This window comes from Colobus angolensis, unplaced genomic scaffold (genome assembly GCF_000951035.1).
Source record: "Colobus angolensis palliatus isolate OR3802 unplaced genomic scaffold, Cang.pa_1.0 Scaffold34, whole genome shotgun sequence".
Lineage (NCBI taxonomy): Eukaryota > Metazoa > Chordata > Mammalia > Primates > Cercopithecidae > Colobus > Colobus angolensis.
The window spans coordinates 1,948,854-1,972,356 of record NW_012116710.1 but is presented as its reverse complement, the minus strand read 5'-3'; the positions used below and the strand labels follow the sequence as shown (position 1 = coordinate 1,972,356).

The 23,503-nt window shown below is 49.5% G+C and overlaps 1 protein-coding gene across 1 annotated transcript in view; it reads right to left on the bottom strand.

The window, feature by feature from the left end:
- Positions 1–1,394: 1,394 nt before the first annotated feature.
- The window catches only part of SLC6A11 (solute carrier family 6 (neurotransmitter transporter), member 11), a 128,252-nt gene continuing 106,143 nt past the window's right edge, over positions 1,395–23,503 (bottom strand). Inside the window, exons 11-17 of the mRNA XM_011952508.1 lie at positions 21,922–22,046; positions 14,294–14,406; positions 11,056–11,193; positions 7,153–7,255; positions 5,786–5,886; positions 4,759–4,929; positions 1,395–1,790 (exon numbers count right to left, since the gene is read on the bottom strand). Coding sequence (XP_011807898.1) covers positions 1,638–1,790; positions 4,759–4,929; positions 5,786–5,886; positions 7,153–7,255; positions 11,056–11,193; positions 14,294–14,406; positions 21,922–22,046 — 904 coding nt within the window. The 3' untranslated portion in view covers positions 1,395–1,637. The remainder of the gene's footprint in view (positions 1,791–4,758; positions 4,930–5,785; positions 5,887–7,152; positions 7,256–11,055; positions 11,194–14,293; positions 14,407–21,921; positions 22,047–23,503) is intronic.

The following is a 23,503-nucleotide window of genomic DNA, read 5'->3' as shown; positions in this document are numbered from 1 at the left end:
GGGGGTTTGCAGACTTTTGGGTGAATCAAACACAGAGGACCCTTACAGGAAACTAAGGCCTTGGTTTAGAGAAAGCCCACATTTCCACCAAATAGTATTGGGAACCTACAGAAAAAAGAAAGAGTGTGCCTTCCCCACCCTCATACAGCTCACAAACCAAGGCAGAGGCTTGATATGAAGTCCAATTAAAAAAGAAGAGAGGTATCAGCCAGAGAGTTCTGCAGCCAGGCTGGCTGGGGAACAGTGCCAGACTCCAGGTCCCATGGAGGGAGGAGCCAGCAGGATGCCCAGGTCTTCCCTCCAGTGAAAGCTGAGACTTCTCTCTGCCAAAGAAGGGAGGGAAGGTGGCAGGGAACAGGTGACTGCACCTGTAGCCTTGCGCCTGGCCACAGAGGCAGGTAGAATGGCTCCTGAACCAGCGGCAAGGATGGGAGAGAACTGAGAGGGAGAATGGTGGTAGGCAGACGTTAGGGGACAAGAGGAGAGAGAAGAGGTGGCCTGGGATACAGAACGGCCTTAGGAGGAAACCAGGCCCCACTGTGGCTCCTTCTCATGGAAGGTCCTAAGACATAGATCCTGGCTGGGGTGGCTGCAAGAATAGATGGCTGCTTCCCCACCCAGAAGATCAGTCCCCAAGGCAACTCCAGCCAGCCCTGCCAAGGGTGGAGAGGCAGAGCCAGGGGTAAGAGCAGCTGACCTGGAAAAAATGGCAGGCCAGACAGAGGAGCCCCCACATTGGGGGCTGAAGACCCACTGGTGTCCAGAGAGCAGGGCTACCCACAGATGAGATGAAATTAGAGTTTTAGGGAAAACATACATCAACACCACACCATTTCTACGATAAACTTGATTTTAAATAAGCAGGTGGGGAGGAGGTACAACTGGGAGGGCAGAGATTATTGCCTGCAAGTCTTCAGAGGAAGCCAAGGTCCATGGCAGGTCTGCAAGCCAGCAAGGCACACAAAGAGAATCCCTAAGAGATAACCCAATCCGGCTCCTCCTCCCATTTGGGAGATGGGGAAACTGAGGCCCAGGAAGGGAAAGGGAGTGCCCAAAGTCACTTCATGGGATCAGGGCAGAGGGGGGTCTCCAGCCCAGGAGTCCTGAGTCTGCTGAACCTTTTCTTCTCCGCCACATAGCCTTGCTGTCTGCAAACCCAGTGTCCCTTGGAAAGGGAAAGTTTGAAGGAAAATTTCTCCCTGGGGTATGGAGGAGGGGCGGCTGTGGATGGTCAGAGACAAACATGGGACACGGAACAGTCATTAAAAGGCTGACAGAGGAGGACAGCCATCACTCCCCACCCCACCTGGCCCACAACCCCAGTAAAAAAAGTTTTACAATATTATACACTTCTTCCTAATCCCTAGAAAACATTGATTAAAACTGCCCTAGGACAGAAGATCTGGCAGTCACTGTACAGTGTTATCTCTTTGTAGTGGTTACTTCCATGATGACTGGGGGCGGGGAGGGGGTATGACTTTAGAGCAGTGTACAGTGGCCACCTTGAAATTAACTTGTTAATAAATCCGGTGCAAAACAAGCAAGCCCCTACCATTAGGTGAAGCATGGGGTTCAGGAATTCATTTACACACATGGGGGGAAGAAAGGAAGAAGAGCCCCAGGTGGCCGGCGGCCGCTCAGAAGTGCGTCTCCTTCTCTGTGATGGCTGCGATGGTCCCGTCGCTCTTGAGTTTGGCATCACAGTCATTAACTGTCACCATCCGTGGGCTCACCCCAAGCTTGCCCCGCATTTTCAGATCTGTGCTGGGGGTCGTCAACTTCTGAAGTTTCTGGATGGTTGGAGAGGAGGGAAAGATCTGAGTGATTAGCTGCCAGGGTCCAGGGTCTGCCTTGGCCTCTCCCAAGTACACAGGGGACACCTGGGTGCTGGAGAATTCTCAGACCAAGGTCCGGGCCCCAGCTTGGCCTCTTCCGGCTCTGTCCTCGATGATGAACAACCTCCCTGGGTCTCACTTTCCTCCTCTGGAAAATGGGGACCGTAGAGGTCCCTACTCCTGGCATTAGGTCAAGAGTAAGGAGAGGCTATGGAAAGTACTTAGCCTTACACCTGGCTAGGAAAGGTGGCTGGGACTCAGAGCTGTCATCAGAGTCCCTGCCTTGTGCCTGCCCTTGGGGGACAGTGAGAAGCTGGGGTGTGAATCACTGGGTGGGAATGCATCTCCAGGGCTGTTTACAGGACAATTGCTGGATACCTGCGTGCATTTCCCATGGAAGGGGTGCCATCATGTGGGGAAGGTGTAGTGTGTGTTGGGTGTTCCTCCAGTTGTGCTCAAAGGTAGAAGCATTAACACAAAGCCCAAGGTTCACAGCCTCAGGCCACCTTGCAAAGCAGCCAGCACCAGCTGGCTAGCTCTGATGGATGCAGACTCCTGCCCCACGGCCCTGCCCCTCAGACCAGATGTGGCCCTGCCCTGCCTCAGGCCCCTATCCCTCAGCTTCATCTGCACTCCCCAGGTTTCCTGGGAGAAGACTCCAGGCTAGGATTTGGGGGGTGCTTTCTGGGCATAAACGCTTTCCCAAGGAAGGCTGCAAAGCCTTTTGGGTGGCTGGTTGCTCAGGATCAAGGCTCTGTCTTCTCTTTCAGATCCTGCTGTGCCTGCTGGGGCACACTGTGCCCCAGACTCTGGCACAGATCTGGGGCTACAGCATGGGTTCCAAAGCCAGGCGCTTGGATTTATGTCCTGGCTGTACCATTTAACAAGGGCAAGAAGCTTAATCCTGTCCCTCAGTTTCCCCATCCGTAAAGGGGGATAATAATGGTACCTGCCTTCCGGGGTTAGTATAAGGATCAGATTAGTTGAGTGGCCACCATGTTACCTTCTGTTCAGTAGGATGCATCCTCAGAGCACATGTCTGAGGCACCTCTATCCTCATTTTCCCCTCTAGATCCTTCCCGTCCCCAGCAGCAGCTTTGCGGGAACTGAGGCCCAGGGTGGTGGACTACCTGGCACAAGGACTCTTGGTGAGAAAGACTTGGAAACTGGGTCTGACACCTCCAAAGCATTCCCTCTTTAATAAACCCTGCTGTCCACGTTGGCAGGTGTGTGAGCTCAGGGAGATGGAGGCGGCTTAGGAAAGAATACTCCCTCCCCTGCTTTCCCCCGCACACCAGGCCTGAGATGATCTCTGGAGGATTCAGCCGGCAACACCAGGCATTTCTGAACACCAAAAGACCACCTGGAAGTCTGCGCAGGGGCCTTCCAGTGGTCAAGGTTTTAAGGCCTCAGGTCAGCTCCCCTCTGCACATGTTTGGCCTGAGATCAGAATTAACCAACTGCCCTTGACCTACAGGCACCAAGGAGCCTGACTTGCTCTGGGGCATGAGCAAGCTTGAGAAAGAGACCTTCCTTAGTGGCTGGCTTCTTCTGGCTGGATGCATGGCTATTTCTGGAGCCCGGGCCCCTCGGTGGGCAGGCAGGTGGGCTGGGTGTAGCTGACTCTGAGCTGGAGCTTGCATTCTGGCTCTGCATACCCCCACTCCCCATTGCCTCCCGGGTGGCCAAGTTCAACTCCTGCAGTCCCTAGGGTGTGGCCTTGGGGCAGAGACAGGGCCGCACAGTAGACTGCAACCGGTCCAGCAGAAGAAGGTGAGGCAGCAAAACTCAGGGGACAGGATCACACATGCCAGAGTTTCTGCTGTATCCTTCAGAAGCTGTGTGCCCTTGGGCAAGTTGCTTCACTTCTCAGTACTTCAGTTTCCTCATCCATGGAGACAAAAAGAATCTCCACCCCCCAGGATTGCTATGCGGATTAAATGACTTAGTATTTGTAAACTGCTTAGAACAGCGTCTGGCACACAACCAACACCCTGTGCTGTTTACTAAATAAGCAGAAACCCAGTCAAGCCATTGCCAGCGGTAGGGAAGGAGAGTGACTAGGGCTTGCCGCTCTGGAGTAAGATGGGCTCGGTAACGATTCAGTTGCTGACAAAGGACCACACACTGTAGGACTCCAGTGACAGGAAACATCCAGGGTAGGCAAATCCACAGAGACAGAGTCGATCTGTGGTTGTCTGGGGGTGGAACAAGGGTTAACGGTGAATGGGCATGAGGACTCTTATTAGGATGATGAGAGTATTGTAAAACAGATTGATGACAATGACCGCACATTGCGGAACACTACTAAACACTGTTTAACCGTGTAGCTGAAATGGGTTAATTTGAGGATATCGAAAATCTACTTTGATGAAATTGTCTTTAACAATGTGATCTGCTAACTGTTGGCTGTGTGACCTCAGGCAAGTGACCTGATTTCTCTGAACCTGTTTCCTCTACCTGCTAACTGCAGAAAATGATGCCTATCGCCCCAGTTTGCTCTGAGGATGGCAGGAGATACAGCAGGTAGACAGCCTGGCAGGGTGACACGTCAGAATGATTGGGATTCACAGTACAGTCAGTGCTAACACTTGTTACCCTCTGGTCCAGGTCCGGGTCCCAGGGCTTTTCCTATATGAACTCACTGAGTTCTCACAGCCTCTATAAGTTAGGTACTGCGGTTATCCCATTTTACAGACAGGAAGACAGAGGCTTGGCTCCTAGAAACGGGCTCAGCCAAAAGGCCTCACAGAGACACCTTGGGCACAACCATGCTGATAAGCACTGGCCAGAGAGGAGCTTGCCACAGCGCCGCCCGAGGCAGATGGGCGCATGCTGTCATCGCGCACCATGCAGATGAGGAAACTGGGACCCAAGGTGCGAACCCTGCCCACATGCACCAGCCCTCCTGGGGCAGTCTCACCTCGGGCAGTGTCCCCTCTGTCTTCCACACCTTGATGCAGATCCAGAGTGGGATGCAGAGCATGGAGGACAGGGCCATGAGCCAGCCAATGCCATAGCCCCAGGCTGGGTAGGTGTAGATGTTGTTGTACTTGAGTGGTTTGTACTTGACCAAGAAGAAGATGAAGATCCCCTGCAGAGAGATGGGAGCAGGTGCCTGGGGGATGGGCCCTCAGCCCTGCTAGGCCATGAGGGGTCTCAGGCCCAGGCAGACCAGCAGGAGGCTGGCAGGGGAGGAGGCTGGCCCCATTTCACAGCCGTGAAAGGTGAGGCCCTGACAGGACCACAGTGAGCTTGAGGCACAGCAGGCTGGAGCCCCATCCAACAGGCAACAGATGCTCAGGGAACTCGGCCCTGGGTTCTGGGACCTTGCTGGGCTGTGAGGACCTCTCCCCACCCCCAGGAGCCTCTTCCCCAGCCTCTGCCCAGTTAGAAATTTTTATTTTTTCTAGTTACTCCTTGAGACTGGTTTCAAAGTTGCTTCTCAGAACTACCACGGTCTATGAAGATGCTGAGTTACTTCCAGCGCCAATAAATGGATGAGTAATTGGGTGTTTTTTAATTAAATGTCTGCTCAGAAAGGCCCTGCTGTGGTCCGGTCTTGGGCAGAGCATGAGCCCCAATGTCACCCTCAGCTCTGCTGCCTTCATGGTTAACAACAAGATGGGGACAAGTCTTTGTTGCCCACACAGTCCTCAGCCCTCCGAGGCGGATCCAGTGCCTGATGTGCCTATGCAGAACCTGAGGTCCTGAGAAGGGAAGTAGTGTGCTGCTAGTCACACGGCAGCACTGGGATCCCAACAAGGCTGCTCCCTGGCCAAGCCCAGAGCCTGTGCCCATGGGTGCGGCTTTGCAAGGCAACCTGAACCAGGGGACATCAACCTCCTCAGGTCCAGCTTCGGCCAGGCTGGGGGCTGCAGAGTGGAAACGTGGGTTGGGGGTAGGTGGGTGGGTAGATGGCTGGAGGTGGCTCCTGGTGGGGCCCTTACCGCACAGATCCCAGGGGTCACGATCTTCCAGCACCACTTAATGAGCGACGGTGGCCGGTAGCCAATCATGTCTTCGATGTTATCATAGAACCGGTTGCTTCCTGTCCGGAATAAATCAGATGGGCACATACATACCCCAGAGAAGTTTTGTACATGAGTCAGAGGAATGGCTAGGAGTGTTTGGGTTCTCCAGCCTGAGACAGAAAAACTGCTGCAGGAACCTTTGTATTGCTTAAATAACGACCAGGATGTTACATGTGTGAGGTTTCCGAATAAAAAGCAGCAGGAGGGATGCTGGCCCACTACTGGAGACAGCTCTCCTGGCCTCAGGCCCAGGAAATGATGAGTTTCTGAGAGAAAGGTGGAAGGTGATCCCTTTGGAGGCAAGGCAATCAGGGGTGGGGAAGAGGATTACTTTCTTTTTTTTTTTTTTTTTTTTATTGAGACGGAGTCTCGCTCTGTCGTCCAGGCTGGAGTGCAGTGGCGCAATCTCAGCTCACTGCCAGCTCCATCTCCCGGGTTCACGCCATTCTCCTGCCTCAGCCTCCCAAGTAGCTGGGACTACAGGTGCCTGCCACCATGCCCAGCTAATCTTTTGTATTTTTAGTAGAGACGGGGTTTCACCGTGTTAGCCAGGATGGTCTCGATCTCCTGGCCCCATGATCCGCCCACCTCAGCCTCCCAAAGTGCTGGGACTACAGGAGTGAGCCACCGTGCCTGGCCGGGGATGGTGTGAGAAGGGAAGCAGTGTGCTCCCGGTCACACGGCAGCAATGGGATCGCAATGAGGCTGCTCCCTGGCCAAGCCCAGAGCCTGTGCCCATGGGTGCAGCTTTGCAAGGCAGCCTGAAAAGGGGATAAGGATTTCGAAGGCAGGGGCCTGGCAGGGCTGCTACAGAGCAGGGACCTACAGAGGCATCCATTCCCAAGCCACACTCATGGCAGGAGTGACCATAACTGAGCCCAGCAACCCTCACCCACTTGTTGGGCTTGGGGAGCAGGAGGACCTGAGGTGGTCATCTATGGAAGGCCAGGCACCATGCAGGCTGCTGCTCGACTACACTTTCTCCTACTTGGAGACATGTTGATGACTACTGTTATTTTACAAAGGGGAAAACTGAGTCTCAAGGGCAGAAGAACTGGCCCAAGATCATAGTGCCTGAGCCCTGAACCCCTTCCTGTGCTGCAGGGTGTGAAAGCAGGTGGTTCCCAACAGTGGGAAAAGGCCAAGGAATCCCTGAAGAGAAAGAAGAGGCTAGTATAGACCAAGATAAGCCACAGAGAACCAGAGCCCACCAGAGTCCAAGTACCAGGATCCTGGGCACCCGGTGGGCAGCTGAGGTGTGGACGGGCTTGGCTGCTACTCACCATACACCCAGCCAATGCAGATGCACTCAAAGATGGCCACGAAGAGAAGGCACATCCCACTGGCAGCATAGGAGTCAAAGAGCTGGAAGATGTACATGCCACCCTGTAGTTCGGGGGACAGACACACAGACGGATGGGAGGTGAATGGACACACGGGAGAGCAGGGTCAGCCAGCTGGCCTCAGGGAGGTCCCTCTCTCTGCTCTGTGGCTACCACTGCCAGGAATCAGTTTCTCCCTAGTCTCCCCCGTTTGAAAATTGTACCCTCCCATCTGGGTGCCCCCTAATTTCCTGTCCTTTGGGGGCTGCTGGGACTGCAGATGGTTTGTCTTATCTCAGCCCCTCACTTCCCAGCTCCCCCAAGGGCCAGAGACTACATAGAAAATCGAGATGGGAGAGGCCCAGCACCCCTACCTGGATGGCTATAACAGCCTCCTGACTGGCCTCCCTGCCTCCGGCCTCACCCTCTCCAATCCGTCTGCATGCCAGCTTTCAGAGGAACCTTTCTCTGAAACGTGCAAATCCAACCAAACACGTGGCAGTTTAAAGTGACCCTTTGGCTCGTTTCAGCCTGCCAGTCAGGGCTGCTGCCCTCCTCACTGGCCTCATCTCCCTTCCCACAGCCCCTCCTGGACAGACCAAGGGACAGCCTCACCTTCGTGCCTCTACACATGCTATTCCCTTTGACCTGCTAAGTTCCTTCAAAGCTCAGATCAAATGCTGCCTCTTTCAGGAAGCCCTTTCTGATGGCCTCATTCTTTCTTTGGGCCTTCATAGCATGTTTTGTGGACTCAACTAAAAAAGGAGGAGAGCGGGGCTGGTGCACAGTAGGGGGTGATAAATGTAAGTTAAATCCTGTGGAGTGTGATCTCCGTGGGTGGGGGGTCCAGCTGGCTTTGTCCAGGGTTGGGTCCCAGTTTCTGGCCCAGGGCTTGGCACACAGGCGGTATGTGGTCCATCTTCATGGGATGAAGAAATGACTACAGGCCAGCTCTGTAGTATACAAATCCGTGACGACTGAGTTTAGTGATGACCTAGAATGTGTGAGCTCAGCTGACCAAGGTAATCTGGGAAGGTTTTCTAGGAGGGAGGAGAGGGGAGAGGACACCAGCTGCAGATGTAGGGAGAGCGGGGGTCTCTAAATAAAATCTTTACAATACAACGAGGGTCCGTAGGGGATGCAATCAAACTCAGGGGAAATAAAAGTGTCAAAGAGCTAGGAAGGATCAGGTGGGGTGGGATAGTCTGAATACCAGGACAGTACATTAGGGGGCTGGAATGAAACCTGGAGAGCCTCCCGTGTGTCTTCCATGGGGACTTCCTTGGAGTTCTGCTTCCCCTCTGTGCTCCCAGGGTGCCCTGAGCCTGCTTCCTCCTGTCACTCACAGACCACACACCATGGGACTCGTTCATGTCTTCAACTAGACAGGGAGAAATATCTCAATGCCCACAAGGCCAGACAGATGATACGACTGAGAAAAGGGGGCTGGGTGTGGTACCAGGGAGTGGTGGGGACCGTGGCTAACTGGAGAGTACGGGCCCCATCTAGCTACACACCTCTGGAGGGCAGTTGCTGGGGAATGCAGCTGTGAGGCCAGATCTGCAGATTTTCTGGAAGACACCAGAAATACAGATTTTTATGGGAAATTTTTCTGTTATAATTGTTGGCAACTTCGTGTTTTTAAAAAACACAGTGAGGGCGAAACAAAATGGATCTCTGAGTGGGCCATGTCTGGCCTGGGTTCTCCCATCTGTGACAACTACAGTGAATATTTTGGTCTGTGGGGTCAGAAGCAGGTCTGAGGCACCTCTCTGTGGAGTGCGGGGCTTGGCTTTCTGAGTTAATACCTAAGACCTGCCCCCACCTCCAGTTGCTCCCCTCGCATGAACATCATACTTTACAAAGGAACAAAGAAACCTCAATGCAGCATTCGGCAAGCAGCAGGCTGTGTTTAACCGCTTCCTGTGTCTTAATCCAGTTGGTCCTTCACAGTGCAATTACAAGGCAGGCACTAGTGTTATCTCCACTGTTCACATGGGGAAACTGAGGCACGGAGCAGCGACACCATCTGCTGCAGGTCATCCAGCCAGCTAGTCAAGGGCTGAGGATTGAACCCAGGTCATCTGGCTGCAAAGCCCATACTCTCAACCACTCATTACACTGCCTTGGTGGAAGAAAAGACCTTTGTGGCCTATTTTTCTTAGAGCTGAGCTTTAAATGTGTGTAAGTGAGGGAAAGTTCCTTCCAGCAATTACCATGAAGGCCAAGGCAGCACGGCCCATTTGGCAATTGAACTTCTCCAATGCAATTGATCACAAATAGTCCCCCGAGGAGGTGGACGGTTGGCATGGGAGGCCCAAGTGCCTGCTGACTAACAGTCTTGGGTGACGCGGTGCTGGCTCCCTGATGGCCTCCAGGGGCCATGAAGCACCCCTTGGGCAGATGCGAGGCCTCAGTCAGAGGTTGGGTATCAGAGACTCGGTGAGCTAGGGGCACCTGGGGCAGGCAGTTCAAGAAGCACCTTCCACCACCTGCCTTCTCCAAGCAGCTGATGCCTGTGCCAACATCTGCTCCTCTTGGAATTCCGTCCGTTAGCCTCTTTAACGCATCAGGCTAACCCCCCAATTTGTATGTGACAAGACTGTGACGAGAGACTCTAATTAATCAGTGCTTAATGAGGCCCTGCTTACTGCACTGCCCGGTTTCTCTGAGTGGGGAGAGGTGAGGTGGAAACTGGGAAGCGCCATACCATTTATTTGCTCCAACACTGATGATCACTCTCATTAATGTGACAATGACTGGGCGAGGTAATGATGCCAGCCACTGTGCACTGAGTACCCACCCCGTGCCAGGCGCCAAATTGGCTCTGAGGGCATGAAGCCAAATGAGGGCTGGCTCCTGTTCTCACGGCCCCTGAGGTCTGGTGGGGGAGACAGGTGAACAGGTGGACCATAGATCACAGTAATAGGGAGGAGGAGACTGAACTGAGCTGCAAACAAAGTGCTAGGGGCTGGGGGCATGAATGAGGGAAGGGACGCTAAGGAGGCTTCCAGGAAGAGGCAGCATATGAGTTGGGAAGTGGGGGGGATGAGTAGATGCAACAAGGTGGCATGAACCCAAATGCTTCCTAGCCTGACCTCAATATTACATCAGCTGCTTTTACCAATTCTGAGTTCTCTCATTTCTTTCCGTGTTTCTTACAAAACCTCTTCTTGTTTCTAGGCAACAGTTCTTTTTTTTCTTTTTAAATTAATTAATTTTGTGCATATGGGGAGAAAAATACCTAATGTTACCTTCCCAAGATACATAAGAAGGTATTTATTTGACTGAATGGCTATGGGAGGTGGGGGAGAAAAATACAGTTTTATCAGATGGTCTTAATTTGGAGGTCATGGAGAACCTCTCCTAACCTGCAGGCCCAGCAGGGACAATGAGAAGAGGGCTACACACAGAAGTCCCAGGCTGGAGCACACGGTGCCCGAAGGTGCCAGTATCATCAGAGATGCCCAGAAAAGCCTGCTCTGAACGCGAGACCACTCATAGGTAACTGTTACAGGGCTAATAGCTGACATTGTCGCTTCACCCGGAAGTTATTCTGAGGGATGGCCCAGGCGTCCATGTGCTCACCATGACAGATCAACCCAGCGTTCCCCTGGTGAGTATGACTCCCCTCTGTGAATAACAGCAGCGGCCTTTAGCTGAGCACTTGCACATGAAGACACTGTGCTGAGGGCTTGATGAGAACTTCCATTAGATCCTCACCATGACCCGCTAGGAGGAAGCATAAACCGAGTGGCAGAGGGTACTAGACCTGACCCGGGTCACACAGCTGGTCACTTTCAGAGCTGGGAGTTGACGTCACACACCCACTTCACCCCGTGCAGCACAAACCATGCCACTCACCTCCGTTAACATCACGAGGCCCAGAAAATAGGAGATAACAGACAAGGCTAGGATGAGCAGCTCCCGCCGGTAACCCCTCCGGAAGACCTTGGGGTACATGTCCACCACGGCGGTCACCAGGCTTTCCACACACACAAACTGGACGGGGAGATACGATGGTGTGAAACTCAAGGAAAAGGCCGCTCCTGGGGGCCCAGGGTCTGAGCAAGTGCAGCAGGCCTGAACCCTGGGCTTCCTTCATTCCCACACCCACTGATGCAGATGAGGGGCCTGAGGATAACAGTAATCCCAGAACTAGCGGGGCTCCAGTCATGCCCATTTAACAGATGAGGATGCTGAGGCTCAGAGGTGGGGAGTGACCTGCCCAAGATTATTCAGCAAGGATGTGGCAGTCAGGACTTGAGCTGGGGTCTCCAGACTCCAAATCTAGTACTCCTCCTTCTCCCGCATGCTGCCTGTCACATGCCTATGTGCTGGGCTCTGTGCTGGGGTCGACAACTTAAATGAGACCAGCCCCTGCCCTTGAGGCAAGGCTGGGTTTCTATGCCTGTAGTGGGAGTTACGTGCTCTGCTGATGGCAGGCTCTGGTCTGTCTCTGTGGTCTCCGGGGTTGGGATGCTTCCCTGCTCTTTGTTTCTGGCAGATGAGGGCCCTCTGTTGGGTGGAGGGCAATCAGAGGTGAGCCAACTTCCAGCTCTTTGTCTCTGCTGGGTGTCTTTGGGCCCCAGCCAAATGGTGCAGGCATCAGTGGCTGAGTTTGAGCCACTAAGCATCTGTATCCTGCGTGCTGAGCACAGGGCCAGGTACACGGTATCTGCCCAGTTCCTACCTCCCCATTAACAGCCAGCCTGAATATCCAAAGATACCAATCGCCCCCTTAACTGGTTCTCACGGCACTGGGGGCAGATCTGCATGAACCTTTTCCTGATCACTCTTGTCCCCCACTCAGGACAGCCCAACCCTCTCCTCTGTGTCCTGAGTACACCCCTCACCCTGGGGGCCGTTGCCTGCTTATATCTGTCTCCTTACAAGCAGGTGGGATCCTGGAGGGCAGGGGCCACATCATTGTCATCTATCTATTTCCTGTGTCTAGCTCAGGGCCCCTGGCACAGAGGAGGGAAAGGCTCAGGAAATTGTTTGCCACATTAATAATAATAACAGTAATGATGATAGCAAACACATCACACCTGCGACGTGCCAGGCTCTGTTCTAGGCAGTTAGCACACATTAATTTATGTAGTCTCTCCGTGGTCTGTACTATTATTATCCCCCTTTTGTAAATGAAGACACAGAAGCACAGAGGAGGGAGTACGCAATTTACCCAAGGTCACGCCGGCGGTAAGTGGCAACGCCTGGATTCGAACGAGGCGATCTTGCTCAAGAGCTGGGCTTTACCCACCCCACTGCCCTGCCTTGAGGGAGGGAGGAGGAGTCAAGGGTTCTTTTGCCAGCCACCTTGTTGGGAAGCACCCCTTCCATGGAGCCATTTGTTGGCTCCAAATCCTCTCTGATTTACCTCTGCCTCCTCAGAAAAGGTGTTTCAACACTCCTTGTGCAGACAAAGGGAATGAGGCACAGAGTGGCAAGGTGACTAGCCCAAGGCACACAGCTCGCAAGTCATGGGGCTGGGACTCAAGCCCGGGCTGTGGCCTCGCAGCTGCTCCGCCTCAGCAGCAAGGGCTGGCTCTGTCTATCCTTTCTCCAGGTCCTAGGGAAGAGGATGGGATGCTAGGGAGGTTGTTTATCCAAGATTGAAACTGACGAGATACCTGCAGTGTGTAGGCCAAGAGGCAGACAGGCCCGGGTGCACATCCGAGCAAGTCACTCAGTATCTCTGAACCTCAGTTTCTTCTTCTATAAAATGGAGGCAACGAAAGGGCCCCCCCAGCCCGTGTGGTTATGGTGACAATGAACTGAGAATGTATCCAAGGCACACAGCAAGGGCAGCACGCATGGGGGTAGGCAGAGTGGCCACCACTTTTTGTGCCAGACCTCAGGCCCCCAGGCCCAAGTGCTGGCTTAGCTCAGCCCAGGGACTCCCTGAGCCGAGGCCCCAGCCCCCGCCTCCCTCTGCTAGGCAGGCCTGGCCTGTCACGCATAAGCTGTCAATCCCTCCAAGGCCTCTGCCTGCAACAGCAACAATAAGGGAAGATTATCAGCAGAAACACCTGGTGATTTGGCTCAGCAGCTTCTGGGAAACTGTTCAGGGGAAGAAATTGGACTCGACTGGCTTGACACACTGGCTGTGGGGTTTGGCTGCCAAGTGACTCAACTGGCACAAGGTCATGTGTGAGGGCAGCACTCCCATAGGCTGGGCTGGGTGTGTCTCCCCACTTCACCTGGGGGCCCAGGGTGTCTGACTGCTTTGCCTGCAGAGCCCCCTGCACAGCACAGCGCTGGCTGGCCAAGACCCAGTCTCCTAGGCAGGCAGGCTGTGGCTGGGGGAAGTTCTCCAGGGCTCCTAGGGAAAACTGCTATGTGGAGTAGCAGGCAAAGGGTGGGTTTCAGGGACTGATGGGGGAATAGTGTGGGACAGAGGCCGGGGACCTGGGATGGGAGGCTGGAGTGTGCTCAGTGTGGGAAGCGAGCGCCTGCCGCTGTGTGACAACAAAGGGAAACCGAGTGCATGGGTGAGTTACTAGCTCCAGGTCTACCCCCTTCGCCAGGGAAGGAGGCTGCCAAGCAGAGGGAGGTCGGCAAGGGGCCTCTAGGGAGGGCCAAGCACAGAGGCAGGCAGGTGGTGGCGGGGCAGAGCTGGTGGTGGCATCCAGGACAGAGATGGAGGAAGGAAGAGGAGGTGCTTTTGTATGTGTCCGTGTCCTCAGTGACTGGGTTGGGACAGGGACATGCATGCTGTGGGACTCACTCTCTGAGACTCTCTTCTGCTGTGCCAGGCAGTGCTGTTGGCAGGAGTGGTTGAGCAGAAGGGAAGTATTTAGCAAATTTTTCTAAACATGAATTGAGAGTTGGGAATTCCAGTAAGGAAAACAGTATTTGGGAAGGCTTAGAGGGGCTGGAACAGACATTTGTGGGTAAGTGTGGAGCCCACCTGGTGGATGGGGGGGTGCAAGGGTTGCTGGGAGGGAAGAGGAGGGTGGAATGGGGGACAGTGGGCAGGGCCCTGATGCCAGGGCCAGGTGGGAGTGGTTGGGCTGCGGAGTCACTCTTAAGGGTGGTGTCTGGCCTCCTGGCCCAGGTTCCCCTCCCTCCTGGGCTCCCCCTCCCCATGGCCCCTTACCTGGCTGTCCAGGCCTAGGAAGATGAGCATCATGAAGAACAAGGTGGCCCACAGCGGGGAGAGAGGCATCATGGTGACCGCCTTGGGGTACGCAATAAAGGCCAGGCCAGGGCCTGGAGTGAGGGAGAGAGAGAAAGCCACTGGGTGGAGCCCCATCCCTCATACCATTGCTAGTTTAATCCAGCATTTACTGAGAGCCTCCTCTGCGACAGGCACTGTGCCTGCCTCTCACTCAAACCACTTGTTTCCCAGCCACCCCAGGCGGTTGGTGCTATTCTGATGCCCGTTTTGCAAATGAGCAAGTTGAGGCAGAAAGAGGTAAACAAGGGCCTTGGAAGGGTAAGGATTTAAGCCTAGGTTGGGCTGATCCATGGACCTTCCTCTGGACATGTCTCTACCGTTCTCAAGGGGCAAGGTGCAGTTTCTTGTTAAAATGCAGATTCTCAAGCCCACCCAGTGATTCTGACTCCATCTGCCCAGGGGGAGGCAAGGACCAGGCACCCAGTGGTTGTGGTAGGTTGGGTCCAGGCTGGAGAAATGCTCTTCCACCCTGGTAGCCTCTTCCTTTGGCTTCCACTCTCATTTCCAGGTCCACACTCCCTTGTTTTAGTTGCTCCACATAAGAGGGCTGGGTTAATGTGTCTTCAGGATGAACTTTATCAATGTCAGCAGACAGATACCTGAGAGTTGAGCTCTGTGGCACAGTGGTCAGGAGCACAGGCTCTGTAGCTGGGTGTCCTGGGCTCAAATCTGTTTTCTTAGTTGAAAAATGGGGATAAAAAAAGTCCTACCTAGTTTTGCTAATTCAGTGAGATGACACAATAAATGGAAAGCACTGAAGCAGGTAAATGCTTAACAGACATGAACTCTGATGATTTTTTACTTTAAAGAAAAGCTTCATTAAGGTATAATTTACACACACTAGTTTAATAGTTTTAAAAAGTGTATATACCCAGATAACCACCATGACAATCAAGCCATGGCAATCAAGCTATAGAACACTGCCATTGGCCCCTTGGGCCCCTCTGCTGTCTCTTCGCCTCCGTTCCTCATCTTCACTTTGGGCAACCATCAATTCAATTTTTTTTTTTTCATCCTCAGATTAGTTTTGCCTATTCTACCTAGAAGTGGAATTGCTGGGTCATATGGCAATCACGTGTTTAACGTTCTAAGAAATTCCAAACTGATTTTCAAAGTAGCTGTGCCATTTTACAGTACTACCAGCAATGTTTTCAACTTCCAGTGGCTCCACATCCTTGTCAACACTTGATATTGTCAGTCTTTTAAGATGTGTCATTACAGTGGGAGAGAGATGTTATATCATAGTTTTCATTTGCATTTCCCTGATAGCTAATGACGAGCTAATGACGTTGAGTATCTTCACATGTTTATTGTCTGTTCATATGTCTTCTTTTGTGAAGTGATGGCTTGATTTTTTTGTCCACTTTTTTTCATTAGGTTGTTTCCTTTTTATTTGATTGTGAGAGTTCTTTATATGTTTAGGATGTAAATCCTTGATCAGAGGAGTTATTACAAATATTTTCTCCCAGTCTGTGGCTTGCCTTTTCATTTTCCTAATGGTGTCTTGTGAAGAGCAGAAGTAAAAACTGTCCAGTTGTTTCCTGCTAGCATGTAAAGAAGTACAATAGATTTTATTTATTTTGTCCTTTGACCTCACTGAGTTCACTTATTACTTTTTTAGTAGGTTCCTTAGGATTTTTGGCTCTGTCAGTATGTTTATCAAGAAAATTTTTATTCTTCCCTTTAATTATTTTTATTGTTCTTGCTTTATTGCACTCTCTAGGAACTTCATTGCTATATGGTATAGAGGCAGAGATGGCATACATCCTTGCTTTGTTTCTGATTTTAGGGGAACGCATTCAATATTTAATAATTGGTAAATTAATATTGGTATAATACCATTAAGCCACAGATCTTATTCATATTCTGCCAGTTTTTCTCCTTTTGCCCCCTTTTTTCTGTTCCAACATTTAATTCAGAACTCCAGATTGCATTTAGTGGTTGTATCTCTTTAGTCTTCTCCAGTCTTTGGCAGTCCCTTAGTCTTTTTTTGGTCTTTTCTAAACTCAACATTTTTGATGAGTTCTGGTTGTTGTTTTGCAGAATGTCTCTTGATGTGGGTTGGTCTGATATTTGCTCATGACTTATGCTGAGGTTGTACATCTTTTGGCTAGAAAACCACAGCAGTGATGTTATGTCCTTTCTGATGTATTATATCAGGGGGTACATGTCAATCAATACTATTACTGGTGATGTTTACTTTGATCACTTAAGGTTAAGGTTAAACTGTTGTCTGCTAGGTTTCTCCACTGTAACGTTACTCTTTTTCTCTTTGTAATTGTTAACTCTCTTGGAGGGAAATATTTTGAGATTATGAAAATATCCTGTTTCTACTCCAACTTTTACCTACTGATTTTAGCATCCATTGGTGGGTCTTGCCTGCAACCATGATTACAATGGTGTTTGCCTAATGGTGATTTGGTATTTCCCTTATTCCTTCTATATTTATTAATTATAATTCTTCTCCAAGGAATAGTATCCTTTCACACCATTTATTTATTCAATTATTTATATATGTCAGTATGGACTCCTGGGTAGTTTATTCTATGGGTTACAATCCAATACTATCATTATTTATTTTACTGTTCAAGTTATTTCAGTTTTGACCATTGGGAGTTCCTTCAGGTTGATTTCCATGGCTTTTTGACATGCCTCCATCCTTTTTTTCTGAGCACTTCCTTTTTTTTTGGCATCACAAAAATGTTCTAGCTTCACCTTGTCTTGCCCTAGCCCTGAAATCAACTGCTTTGCCAAGGAGCCCTGTTTTTTTTTTTTTTTTTTTTTTTAATTGAAGAATAGTGTTTAGAAACCAAGATCTGAGCCACAGGTGTGATCATAACTATGGAGTATTATTGCTTGTAAGCTCTCTCAGCACACAAAGATAGGAAATATATGTATATTTATCCATGCATATACACATGAATATTTCTATATCTATCTGTACACAGATGAAAACCATGAGTTTTAATATACTGATACTTCCAATTCCAATAAAAGACATTCTAGCATCTGTCCTTTCCTTATTTATAACTTCTTTCTCAGTGAAAAATCTATCTATAAAACATTTACCTATTTGTTCAATCCTAATATACGCACTTATAACAGTTGCAGAATTGCTACCCCTATACTAATTGGAGCACAATACAGTTATTTTTGTCTTTAGCCTTACAATATCCAGTCAAGATGCTGTTTCTCAAAGTTACATAGGTTAGTTTTTCCTTCCCCATTCCCTTCAGCATGGTGACATTTTTCATTTGTAGTATAGTTAAGTTCATTTGTTACTATTTGTATTCAATTTGGGGTTCCACTACAAAAAAAATGATGGTTTGAGTGGTATGTGAAACATTACCAAGACTCAGAGCTAATTTAAAAAAAAGATCTATTCAAAGAAGCACTGCTTCCTTCTCATTCTTCCTCCCTTATTCCCATTCCTCCCTTCTTTCCACCCCTTTTCTGACCATCCCTGAAGGTAACCATTCTTGTTTGTTTCTAGTTAATCCTTTCTGTATTTCTTTTGCACAAATGAGTAGACATATTTTCTCATCTCCCCTTCTTTTTTCACATAATGGGTAGGATACTATAGATATCTGCTTTTTAAAAACTTTTACACACACATCATTTCAAAAACTACTCCTCAATTTCTATTTTCTTGATTATTTTATATTGTAAATGGGTGTTAAATTTTGTTAAAGGTTTTTTACGCATTTATGAAGCTAATCTTATGTTTTTTTGTTAGATCTATTAACATGGTGCATTATATTAATAGATTTCAATTTCTTGAGATACACTGATGCTTGTTTTGTGGCATAGTATATGGTCTATCTTGGTGAATGTTCCATGTCCACTGGAAAAGAATTGTGCTCTGTAAGTACTGAGTGCACTGTTTGATAAATATTAGTGAAGTCATTGTGGTTGATAGTATTGTTCAGATCTCTGTGTCTTTATTGACATTTCATATAATTGTTCTATCATTAGAGAGGGGTGTTAAAATCTCCAACTATGTTTGTGGATTTGTCTATTTTCCCCTCTAGTTCTATCAGTTTTAGCTCCCTGTATAACAAATCTCTGCTTTCAGGTACAAACTCACTAGGATTGCTATGTCTTCTCAATGAATTGCCCCTTTTATCAATACGAGGTGTTCTTCTTTATCTCTGCTAATACTTTTTGACTTGAAGTTTACTCTGTCCAACACTAATACAGTCAAGCCAGTTTTCTTATGTTTATTGCTTGAATGGTATATCTTTACCCATTCTTTTATACTTTATCTGTGTCTTTAAAGTGTGTCTCTTTTAGACATTTTATAGTTGGGTCTTTTTTTTAAAAAAAAATCTGGTCTGATAATCTCTACCTTTTAATTGGTGTATCTAGTCCATTTAAATTTAATATAAGTATTAATATGGTTAGATTTAAGTCTACTATTTTGTGTTTGTTTTCTTTTTGGTTTTCTGTTTTTGTTTGCTTATTTTGTTTAGTTTTACTATGTGGCACTTTCCTGCATTCTTTTGGGTTAATAAATATTTTTAATTTTCAATTTTGTTTCATCTATTAGCTTTTTAGTTCTATCTCTTATTATTTTTCTCTAAGCAATTGGACCAAGACTATACATCATAACTTATTCAAGTTAATAACATATCACTTTGCGCTTCTACCACACATGTGACACTTTCCACTTTTGATTATTATTCTGACATTTTCCGTCCTAAAACAGACCTCAGGACCTAACCATATCAATCATTGCAAAATACAAAAGGACCACATACTCCAGTTAAGAGATTATTAGGCTAGATAAAGAAGCAAGACCCAACTGTAACCTGTGTAAAACTCTTCCCTAGGAGACAGCATCCTGAGTGCAACAGCATCAGAGAGACAGACTGCAGGACATGCAGGGAAGGTCAGCAAATCTCAGGCACTAGGCTTAGAACAGAACAAAATCTGAGCCCTGCAAGAAGTACATTCTGTCTCCCTGGCTCAGTCTCCAAGGTGTTCTGGGACATCCCACTGAGTGTTCTGGCATCTAATTAAGTATTTTCCAAAAATTATGCCTCTGAAAGTGAGCCCAGGTCCTTCTGAGAAAGGTGAGGTGACTACATATTCAGCTGTAACTTGCATTTGCTCCAATTGGCAGACTCCTAAAGAGGGTCTTGGTGTGATCTACACCCCCAACCAGGGGCACAGGGCAGGCTTTCCTGCTTGATGCCAACAGCAACACAAGAAAGCGAGGCAGAAGAGACCAGATCCAGGCTGCACTGCTTATGGACTGTATGCTCTTGGATGAAGCACTTCATCTTTCTGAGCTACAAAGTCCTCGTCTGTAACTGGCACTGTAAAAGCTAGGACTGCTGGAGTTGTGCAGGGCATCGTCTGCACAGCCACGAGTGGAGGCCCTGGTAAAACCTATGTTGCAGAGGTGCCAGGAGCATTTCATGAGGTAGTATATGAAAAACAACTGTCTTCAGCCTGACGAGTGGGACAGAGAAAGTCAATTCTAGTGCATCAATTCAATGGAATACCACACAACTCATGATAACAGTCTGTTTTTACTGAGGGCCAAGCTCCTCATGCTTTATTAGAAATGGAAGAACTCAGCCTACATAATGCCAAGGATAATATCATCCAGTTTTGATCATCATGCTTATAGCTACATATGTATGATATGTATGAAAAATCCTAGCGGGATAACCCCAAGGTGTTGCATTGTATTTGAATTTTTTTCTTCTGTTAATGTTTCTCTATTTTTCCACAATGAGTATTCTTTCAGTTTGAATAAGAAAAAGTCCAAAATTTAATTTTAGTTGGCTTTTTTTCTTCTTATTACTCCTCTCTTGGACTCCCCTCCAAAACGGAAGCAATGATAAAATGAACAACAACAGTGCTGTGGCTACTCTGTCTTACGCAACACTACGAGGGAGTTTCAGAGGAGGACACGGATTCTCACAGTAAGCAACACTATTGTTGAGAAGGCAATGATCCCTCTTCACAGGGCTGCCTGTGGTTGAACGTGAGGAAGAGGCAGAGGTGTTTTGTGAAGGGCTAGGTGACCCGGCCATAGTGGGATGGAGTGGGAAGTACATGAGTTTGATAGCCAGATGGCCTGGATTAAGTTCCAGCTCTCTTGCTTCCAGCCTGCGTGTCCTTAGTTAAGTGGCCTCACGTCCCTGAGCCTCAGTTTTCTCATCTGTAAAATGGGGGTAGCAAAAATGCCACTTCAGAGGGCTGAGCTGAGCATCCTATGAGATGATGTGTGGAAGAGTTCCTGTCCAATGAGTAGGTGCCCAGCGATTGAGAGCTTTGATCGCACTCATATCCTGTGGTCTAGCTTGTACCCCTGATTTCAGCAGGGCCCCTCCATCTCTGATAAACATGACCAAGAGCAAGGTGGACTCTGAGCAGCCGTGGAGCAGAGCTTGCTGATCAGCTGCCTCCTTTGACATCCACACCCCGTGGCCTGCCGGTCTTGGTGGGTCAGAGGGGTGCTTCCCTGACTGCACAGGCCAAACCTAAACAGTCACACCCTGGACCGGGGCTCAAGAGGGAGGTGGGTCAGTTGTCACAATGAGTGGGGGCAGGACTGGCCTTGAGTAGATGGAGGCCAGGGAGGCCAGATGCCCTGTGCTGCTCTTAAAAAAATGTCCCACTGGACATGCTTGTAGGTGAAAAACCTATTCATACTTATCTGAGGTTAGACTCTGTTTGTCATGTAAACACAAACTATGTACTTTTTCATATGCACTTAATTCTCTGGAAATTCAAATACCATGTAAATCAAGGAAACAGTTTCTCACCATTTTGCACAATCACCCAAACAATGATAACACTGCTCGTGGTGGGTTTGCTCCACACACATGTCAATCTCTACTCAAGGCTGTCACACTCATGGTGCTTCTGTGTCTAGAACAGGGAAAGAGAGGGAGGGAGAGGTGCTCTCCAAGCAAGGGGAAGCATGTGCAAAGGCCCTGAGGGAGGAGGAGAGAGTTAACTTGCAGAAGTGAAGCAGACCACTGTGGTGGGGCAGAGTGAGCATGGGAGAATGGTGGGTGGTGAGGCTGGTGAGGCCACAGGGGCCAGGCAACACAGGGCCTTGTGGCCATGCTGAGTCTAGCACTATAAGAAGCCAAGCAAGGCTTTTCATCAGAGAAGACATGTTCAGATTCGCATTTTGAAAAAAAAAAGAAATCCCTCTGCAGGATAGAGCACGAAGTGGAAGTGACAATAGCAGAGGCAGAGTCCAGTGAAAGGTTTCTGAGCCATCCAGGTGAGCAGTGATGGTGGCCCGGGCTAGTGGGGAGACAGTGGAGCTTGGGAGAAATGAATGAAGTGGGTGACAGCATCTACAAAACTTGGGGATGCCTTGGATTCGGGAGGGAGGAGGTGTCGAGGCTTTCCTCCTCGGTAATTCCCAGGATCCTGGATTGTGGATGAATGGTGGGGCCCCTTTCTGAGGCCTGAATCCAGATGTGTGAGCCAAAGAGGAAGATGGCATTTCCATGATGACCATCACTCCCGGCCTCCCTCGCCGCCTTTTCTATCCCCTCCTTTGGCGAACTTACCTGACTCTGCCACCTCAGCAATGGGTACTCCCTGCTCGTACGCCATAAAACCCAGGACTGAGAAGATGGCAAATCCAGCCACAAAGCTGGTGCCACTGTTCAGGCAACAGAGCATGATGCAGTCCCTGTGGGGAAGCAGTGAGAGGCACTAGGGTCAGAGTGGGCGGAACCGGTGCGCGGCTCGAACGTTCTCCACCCGAGCACCATGGTTGTCCTGTGGGGCAGGCAGAGAAGTGCGGGCACAGGCAGCTCCATTTTTCTGATGGAGCACTCATGGTTCAGAGAGGTTAGGTGGCTGGCCCATGGTCACACAGCTTCTCCTGAATTTCTAGAAGATAAGGTAGGTCAGGAATCAGAAATATGGAGTCAGCGTGGGAAGGGAGGCTGGCACATGGGAAAATGCAGAACTAATGAGAAAATACTCCGAAACACACCGACACTCCTCCAAGTCCCTGGTAGGAGAGAAAGCCTGGGAAAGTATTCCTGGGAGCTCAAAGCAAAGAGGGCAGGAGAAGCCTCCATGGGAGAAATGGGGGCTTCTCAGCCAGGGGAGCAACCATGGGCCTTGCACCTGAAGCTCCGGCAGCCTCCGGGGGAGAGGCTTTATGGTGACATTCATCCTGGCCAAGCTGTTCACTGGAGCAGCGTCTGCCAGACCTCAGTCTGTCTCTGCTCTGCTGCTGCGAGGGAGCAGCCCCTTCCAGGTTGGACCCTTGCATGGAGAGGTTTATCAGAGCAGTGACTGTCCCCTGCTCTTGGGAGGGGGGACTCACCAGCTAAGAAGCACCAGCATAAAGCCATGACCCAGGAGAAATCAGACTAGAAACAATGGAACTTTGTCAAGATGAAGACGGTACCCTTGAGTCCCAGCTGATCCTGCCTCAGGCCTGGCATCCTAAAATTACCAAGTCAGGAAGTTAGCCCTTAGAATCTCAACTATGCAGTGCCTGGACTGAGACTTACGCATACAATCCATGTTAATACCCCATTTTGTAGGGGAGGAGCTACCAGGTGACCTTGTTCAACCTCCTGCCAGGGGCATGACTAGCCTCCATAGCATCCCTGCGGGTGGCCGGCTGACCTCTGCTTGCACACCCAGGAATGAGGAGCTGGCCATTTTTTCCAGTAGTACTTTCTCCTTGTTACTGCTTAGAGTGCTAAGAACTTTCTCATATTGTATTCACCCATGCTTGAAATCTCTGATAAAGTTAGCTTTACCCTCCAAAACAGTCTGGAGTTCATTCAGGCTTGGCAGATCTGAAGATAATGGCCCTATAGCCCCTTGGGTTTTTTGTTCTCCGTTAAACCTTCCGGTTCCCTTATCAATTCCTTATTTTGCTTGAAATCTGTAATACACTCCAGCTTATCCAGTCCCTCCTCAATTGTCACATCCAGAACTAGTCTCGACAACACAGCAGGACTCTCACCTCCTCTTCTCCTGACATCATACTTTTTATAATGCAACCAAAGCTTACATTAACATTGTTGGTGGTTGTAACACCCTGTTGCCTTGCAATGACCCTAGGAATCAAGGGCAGAGTAGAGAGAGCATTGAACTGGTGGTCAAGAGCCTTGGGTTCCA